The sequence below is a fragment of the Piliocolobus tephrosceles genome, chromosome 6, assembly GCF_002776525.5.
Source record: "Piliocolobus tephrosceles isolate RC106 chromosome 6, ASM277652v3, whole genome shotgun sequence".
Lineage (NCBI taxonomy): Eukaryota > Metazoa > Chordata > Mammalia > Primates > Cercopithecidae > Piliocolobus > Piliocolobus tephrosceles.
In genome coordinates this window covers 55,624,651-55,632,920 of record NC_045439.1, presented here as the reverse complement: position 1 = coordinate 55,632,920, position 8,270 = coordinate 55,624,651, and the positions used below count along the sequence as shown (strand labels likewise).

The window sequence follows — 8,270 nt, the reverse complement described above, 5'->3', positions numbered from 1 at the left end:
CTTTTTTTTTTTTTTTTTTATATACTTTAAGTTCTAGGGTACATGTGCATAACGTGCAGGTTTGTTACGTATGTATATATGTGCCATGTTGGTGTGCTGCACCTATCAACTCATCAGCACCCATCAATTCATCATTTATATCAGGTATAACTCCCCAATGCAATCCCTCCCCCCTCCCCCCTCCCCATGATAGGCCCCAGTGTGTGATGTTCCCCTTCCCGAGTCCAAGTGAGCTCATTGTTCAGTTCCCACCTATGAGTGAGAACATGCGGTGTTTGGTTTTCTCTTCTTGTGATAGTTTGCTAAGAATGATGGTTTCCAGCTGCATCCATGTCCCTACAAAGGATGCAAACTCATCCTTTTTTATGGCTGCATAGTATTCCATGGTGTATATGTGCCACATTTTCTTAATCCAGTCTGTCACTGATGGACATTTGGGTTGATTCCAAGTACCATTCAGGACATAGGCATGGGCAAGGACTTCATGTCTAAAACACCAAAAGCAACGGCAGCAAAAGCCAAAATTGACAAATGGGATCTAATTAAACTAAAGAGCTTCTGCACAGCAAAAGAAACTACCATCAGAGTGAACAGGCAACCTACAGAATGGGAGAAAATTTTTGCAATCTACTCATCTGACAAAGGGCTAATTTCCAGAATCTACAAAGAACTCAAACAAATATACAAGAAAAAAACAAACAACCCCATCAAAAAGTGGGGAAAGGATATGAACAGACATTTCTCAAAAGAAGACATTCATATAGCCAACAGACACACATGTCTAACTTCTAACACTTGCTCGGTGAAATAGTTACCATTTTAGAGTAGAATGATTCAGATCTTTTTCTTCTCTGAACGAATCAAATGTTGTAAGCCTTAGGAAATGTTGTTTTTGTTGTCTGGATAGTTGACTTAGAGTTCTGACCCCCTGCAACCTCAGTGAGGCAGCTATCAGATGTTAGCTACGACCGCTCCCTTTTCAATGAGGTGGGAGGGAGGAGCAGGAACAGAAGGGCTCCTGTCACCAGATGGAGAGCAGGATTTGGGTTCTGTTTACATGTCATTGGATTGTTCCATGAAAATGTGAGTTCTGTTTTCTCTTATTTTCCTAGTGACAGAGCAGCAAGATACTATTATTACTGGCACCTGAGAAAACAAGTTCTTCATTCTCAGTGTGTGCTCCGAGAGGAGGCCTACTTCCTGCTGGCAGCCTTTGCCCTGCAGGCTGATCTTGGGAACTTCAAAAGGAATAAGCACTATGGAAAATACTTCGAGCCAGAGGCTTACTTCCCATCTTGGGTAAGCACTGTTTTCAAATTTGAAAGAGTATTTTCTTTCTGCATTTCTAGTTCGTAGTGTTGCCACTCATACTCTTTAAGAAATGGGAACACAGATGTTCTGTGGCCAAATTCTTCATGATGCCCAGATATTTAACACTTAAAAACATGGTGCACATCATGTCTTCATGTACTGAGTCTTTTTATGGTGAATGGGGGAGAGGATTGCCATCCATCCTGATAATACGGTGGAGCTTGGAACTTGCCAGCCTCCTTTTGACATTGACATGTCCTTGACCTTCTTGCCTACTCTTACTGAGGCAGAATTTTCTCCTTTTGAAGGCAGAAAAACATAACTCTTTAAAAAGTAAGATTATCCCTCAGTTTCCTTTGCTGAGAGAACAAGTATGTCAACTTCCGGCTCTGGCCTGCATGTCCTCCACTCTCAGGAGAGCAACTAATCCCTTCTTTCAGCAAGAAAATGTGGGTTTTTCTAACGTGAACTGTCTCAGCTGCCCTTTCTCTGCTCCACCTTTGTTTCTCTCCCCATCCTTCCTCCAGGTCTATGCTATATTTCCTCTCTCTCTCCTTTATCATTAGCCCCTCCCCAAACTAACTCTTCTTCAGTGAGGACATACAAAACATGTTTGGTTCTCACTCACCCATCCTGGAGAGAGAAAGGCGGAGGGAAAAAAGAACTACTACTCTTGTCTTGCCTTCTCAGTAAAGCGTCTTGAAAAGGTAGTGTGTATTTGATTTTTTCAGCTTATTTGCTTCCCACAAGTGTTCCTCAAGCCATTTTCATCTGCCTTCTTTCCCCATCAGTCCACTCATAGTGTTGCCCGTTAGGTTGTTTTATATCAATATAGTAATGAAGTAAAAAATTAAATATATACTACTTTTGCTTTATATTGACACCAGTTGCTTTATATTGACATATCCAGTAGACTCTTTTCACTGAATTTTGCTGCCGTACCTGACACTTAACCAGTCGCATCTTGGGAGATCTCATCCAGATTAATGTTTTTAACGATCACCTACGTGAAGGCAAGTCCCAAATCTGTTTCTCTTCCCTTTATCCATAAGGTAGCTGTTTACCCATAGGCCCTTCAAACTCAAGATGTCCTAAATCGAATTCATCTTCTTGCCACCTCAGTTCTATGTATTCCTACCTCTGAGTACATGAGAGTCATACGGAACTCTGCGTTATCACCATTCCTTCTCCCTGTCCTGTCCCATCAACTGAAACACCCTGTAATGTATGTGCTTGAGTACCAATCACCCAGCTTAAGAAATAAAATTCTTTTCTATTTTTGTTGCCATTAGCCTTCCTAAATGTCCATTGCCTCCTCTCCCTGTCTTAGTTCCTACTGTTTCTAGGTTCCTGTTCTCAGCAGCACTGTTGCAGAAGCTTGTCCCTGCTTCGGTCTTTACTCTACAGCTTGCAGATGAGATGATTTTGCTTCTGACTTAGACTTTCAGGGCCTCCTCCGTCACCTGTGGAGTGAAGCTCAGGCTCCCATGCATAACCTAGAAACTCTCCAGATTATAGTCCCTGCCAACCATTCCAGCTTCATTTCTGGTTGTCCTGCACCTTGAACTTTAGGCTGTGGCAACATTCAGCCATTGGTACGTCTCCGTACTTACTGTGGTGTTTCATGCTTCGGGTCTTTCTTCTTGCAGTTCCTTTAGCTGGTGAAGCCCCTGTCTGTTTCACCTGGCTAACTCCTACTCATCCTCCGAGACTCTGCTCCTTCTGGGCAGACCATCTAGGTGCCCAGTGTTCAAGAAGAACCTGGGTATAGTGTTTTACATCTTATTTTAAAATGATTTATTTCTTGCTCCCAGTAAACTGTTTCTTAGTGTGTTCTGAAAGATGGGCATAACCTTAACCTTTTCTATTTCATCAGCTCTTCATATTGAGGTACTCAGTAATTTTTTGTTGTGTGACTTATAGCGCTTTATTTGTTGGAGAGAAATCACAATGTCTGTCAGACTGTTGCTGTCTGTAGCATGTTTGCATTCTCTGGTTGTCATCAGGTGCTCATTGAATATTGATTACTGAAATCCATTTAGTATGCCAGGGCAACCAGTGTGCTGAGATACCAGTTTCCCCCACCCTTGGGATCACCAAAACCATCTACGTTAGTGCCCTTACAAATACTATTTTCAGTGTGCTTTTGACCTGAGAAAAAGGTCGACAAATAACTGATTTAACTGATTACCATGTGAAAAGAACCTGGAAAGAATAATCTGTAACTTGAGTTCTTAGCAGAACTTGACAACTGACTATTAATTCATCATATTTAGTTCTTTGTAAAATAGTCATTAGGAAGAAACAAAATATCAATATAAAGACATTTTAAAACCAAAAATTCTGTAATTTTTAAATTTTGATTATTTTGAGCATGATTCTTTTGCTCACATTCATAAGTCCTTCCATCTATTTTATTCCTTATGGAATCAGCTAAGACTTTAATCAACACCTTTCTCTTAGCCTGCAGCTGCTGGATACCATATATTTGACATCTGAAAGCCCGGAGTACTGTCTGATGAAAATCTAAGTCACAGTGAATCACAATGAATGTTTGAATGAAACAGTTTTCTCATAAGTATTCCGACAGTGTTCATATCAGCCTCTTATGCAAGAACCAAAATTAGAGAATTTCTCCCAGTCCCCTGCCTTCTTTTGATTAACATTTAGAACCTCCCACTCTGTGGCTGTAATTTTCTTAAGAGTTAGGTAGGATCCAGAACCTGACGATGTGCCTACTATAGATGTATTTCATGGTATCAAGTATAAGCTTGCAAGTATAAAGAATTACGTGTACAAAATTATGAAAGTTTGTATAGTTTTTTTTTCTTGGTGACTTTAAAGCAAAGGTAACTTATTTTTCCTATTTGTTGTGAGCTTTCTTCTTAGGTATTCAGCAGTACAATTAAATTGACTCTATAGCTTCTAGTATTAGCTGATTCAGCCCAGCAACATAACAGATGGTGAAAACAGAATGAAAGTGGGAATTTTCTAATGGAAATCAACCAGTTTACATGGCTATTTTAGATTCTCATTCTTTCATCATTTTGGGGGTGGGGATAGAGCTTACATCTCTCCAACAAATGTTGCATTGCACACCCCTTGTATCCCAACAGGTTGTTTCCAAGAGGGGGAAAGACTACATCCTGAAGCACATTCCAAACATGCACAAAGATCAGTTTGCACTGACAGCTTCCGAAGCTCATCTTAAATATATCAAAGAGGCTGTCCGACTGGATGACGTCGCTGTTCATTACTACAGATTGTATAAGGTACGAAACGGCAACTGAGTCTTCAGCTTCTGAGAAAAAAAAACATCATCTCAATAGGATTGAGAAGGAAAACCTTAGGATTTCATTTCCATTAAAAATTATTTCATTTTTTACACACTTTTAAAAGAGTTTCACTGAACTGCTTTTTGTTATTGCAGGTCAGTCTTGGAGGCCATGGTGTTTTTCCTCTGGCCTGGAAGCAGGATGGAGTATTTTTTAATGGTTCTAATAGTGAGATGACAATTGGCTATAAAATGTTAATCTGACTTTTTCAGTGACTATGGCATTGTTATTTCTCTCCTCCCCAAATCTGCTTTTCTGCTTTGGGGAATAGCACTTGCAACTTCTTTGATAAGTAATTTTTAATATTCCTCAAAGTGAAGCTATACCTGCATTATATCCGTCAATTACAAGAGCATTACCACAACAGGTAATGTTTATGGAGTCCTGTGCACACTTTATGTTTACTGGGCACACTTTATATTTTTTTAATCCTCATAACTTTATATGAAAGGTACTTTAATCTTTATTTTACAGACCAGGAAACTGAGGCCTAATGAGATTAAATGAGTTACCTAAGATCACAAAACTAAATGGCAAAGCCAAGATTTAGTCAAGGCCTTCTTGATAACACAGGCTGTGTGCTTAAGGAACTGTATTACACATACTCCTCACTCTTGGAAGTTACTCTCCTTTGTGTCCCGTGTATCTCTAGCCTCGTTTTTCCATTCTGGGGCAGAGGTCACACACCCAAATAACAACTGGGGTCATGCTCTGCAGGAATCACTCACAGTACTCTATATCATCTTGTCTTCTCTTCCCCTCCTCCTCCTAACCCCTTTCACTATTCCATAAGTGCCACTTTGCTGGCAAGAACTCCTGAATACCCATTTAAGTATTCAAACGTATATTCTCAAACCGAATGGATGAAGTGGTTAAGAGCACTGTCAGTTGAGCCTAACGGCCTGGGATTGAATCTCAGTTTGACTTCTTACTGTGTGACCTCAGGCAAGTTACTTACTTAACCTCTGTGTACTTCAGTTTTCCCATAGTTAAAGGGGACAGCAACATACTTGCCTTTTAGGATTGCTGGATACTAAAGGAATTGTTGGATGAAAAACTGCTTAAAACAGTGCCCAGCACGTTAAGCATGATGTTAAGTTTGCCATTGTTACCATTGCCATTGTTAGTGTTATGCTTGTTATCTCTACTATACCTTTTGTGGTAGGATTAGCATAGCTAGACCATTGGAAACTGGGCTTTAGTTTGGATGTATTGCTCAGTAATCTTTTTAGCTGGTTCAGAAAACTTAAGGGACCAGCTGATGTTTTTTCTATCTGTCTTCTGTGCTTAAGAGATGCATTATTAATGCCCCATCATCCTTGAAAGACATAATTGAGTTCCATAAGATCTCTTTGGCTAAATTCCTAAAGGACTGAGTTGTAATTTTGTTTTTAGCCTTAAGAGATTTCATTTGTGACACCTCAGTTGACACGAGAAGATGCAAATAAATGACAGTTTTGATAATTAGTTTGTATTTTAAAATGTATTAGAAGTATGAATGATATGTTGGAAAGAGTAAGAGTGTGGCTTTGGAATCAGATGTCAATTAGAAACCCTATGTCACTACTTGCTATAGCTGGCATCCTAGACAACTATAATCCTGAGCTGTCTATTAAGTGGGGATGATACAATATGCTTCACAAGGTTGAGAGGCTTCGGTGAGATAATGAATCTGAAATAATGAGGTGGAATACCTGGCACATTAGTGAGTGCTCAATAACCATTAATTGCTTTTTGCCTTATTTGCTGGGGAAGCTTGCTATTTTAAAGAATCCTATTAAGAAATAAGAATCTTTTATTGAAGTAGATATCCCCAATTTATCTTCTGTGTAAAACTTAATTTTCAAGTTTACTTAAAGTATGGAGCTTCTAAATTGCATAGAAAATGACTCTTATCTGCTGAAAACAAGATTTTTAATAAAAAGGTAACAGAATGAAGTGGGAGAAAAGATATTGGCTGATGCACAGTTTTTATTCTTTGGAGCAATTCAGTGGCAGCCGTTAAATCTGCTTCATTTAGGGGCTGCTCATAAACTGGAAATAAGGTAGACAAAGGACAAGGGAACATTCTGGGAAAAAAAAACATTTTGTGCCCCTTTTCCACCAATATATACCTTATACTTGAAAACCAGCATTTTTACGAGCATAGCCTTATTCCAGAAAGCAGTCAGTACAGCCTTGAAAGCAAAATTGACCAAAACTCATATAATGATGGATTAGTTTCTCCTCTTAAAGCTTATACTATATGTATCTTTCTTGATGTAAAAATACACTAGTTGGAAAGAAACAGCCTAAATAGTAGAAATAGGCTGTGTCTTATAGTTATAATGCCAGTGAGGATACATTTTGTAAAAATATTTCATCCCATGTTCCTGGGGAAACTGACACTAAGCTTAAAAAGATCTCTGCATATTCATTGTGTTTATTGAGAAATCTTATAATGAGAATATTTACTTAGTAATTTCATTTCTCTTCTATTTTGAACTTTATACACTATATATACTTATTACAGTTGAACACTTAAAGGATGTGACTGAATTTTAAAGTACATTTTTAATTGTGGAGTTTCTTTTTCCCTCACGCTCGTTGTAGTTTATTTTCTACAGTTTATGGTTTAGCTGGTAGACTGTGTATCATATTGGCAAGTGATCATTGAGCTTCTTAAAAATAAGTATTTCCAAACTAACTGAATACAAAGCTTGTACAACTTTGTTATCCTCATGAGAGAGCCTTAAATATTTGATCACTTGCCCCTAATTTTGACTTAAGAGCTGGAAGATGTGCCCAGTTTTAAACATAAAGTCTTATGCATCTCAGAGTATAACTATTACATTAGATTTAAGATTCTAATATCTGAGAAAAGAGTAATTATGAGATAGAAAGTTAAAAAAAATCAAATGATGCAAAAGCAGCAAAAATAGCCTCATTTACTGGAGTTTTCAATAACAAGTGTTTAGAATATTGTCAGATACAAAAGTGTATGTAATATAGTAAAAACACTAAACCTTTGAAATCTCAGAAATTTAAAAAGTAGAATATACCATTCTTGATTTAATATGTGCCCATGGTTTTCTTAATTCTTGTAGGAGACTAGGTATGTGGAAAGCCTTGAGCAAAGTTACTTTAAGTCCAAAACTTTTCAGTCCTGAAATGTTTCTTTGGTGCTAAATTGTCCACTGTAGAAAAAATATATAGAAACATTTAATTTTCTATAAAATTCTATTCCTACAGGATAAAAGGGAAATTGAAGCTTCGCTGACTCTTGGATTGACCATGCGGGGAATACAGATTTTTCAGGTTAGTAAATGAGAATTAAGTGTCAAATGCTGTCGGCCATGTCTTATGTTTACAGCATGCCTCTGTGGTCCTGCCATAGCTTCAGTAGTTCATTTTTGGCCACGTACTGGTCATTTCCTATTTGTCTAGCACAGATGTGGATGATGTAGGATGGGTGAAGTGACTCAGCCCGATTGTTGACAGTAATAAGTCCCCTATAACAGAAAACAGTAAGCCAATTGTCATTGATTTTAGATATTCTTTTATCCTTTGGAGCATTTGTAAGTGGAAAGAAAAGCAACATTTTGATATTGTGCCTGACCAGACGTTTTAATTTCCGTTACACTT

The 8,270-nt window shown here is 38.1% G+C and overlaps 1 protein-coding gene across 3 annotated transcripts in view; it reads left to right on the top strand.

Moving 5' to 3' along the window:
* FRMD6 (FERM domain containing 6) overlaps positions 1–8,270 on the top strand; it is an 80,942-nt gene that overhangs the window by 53,983 nt on the left and 18,689 nt on the right. For all 3 annotated transcript variants that reach the window (XM_023222643.1, XM_023222642.1, XM_026455342.1), the window contains 3 exons: positions 1,113–1,299; positions 4,428–4,583; positions 7,878–7,943. In XM_023222643.1, coding sequence (XP_023078411.1) covers positions 1,113–1,299; positions 4,428–4,583; positions 7,878–7,943 — 409 coding nt within the window. The remainder of the gene's footprint in view (positions 1–1,112; positions 1,300–4,427; positions 4,584–7,877; positions 7,944–8,270) is intronic.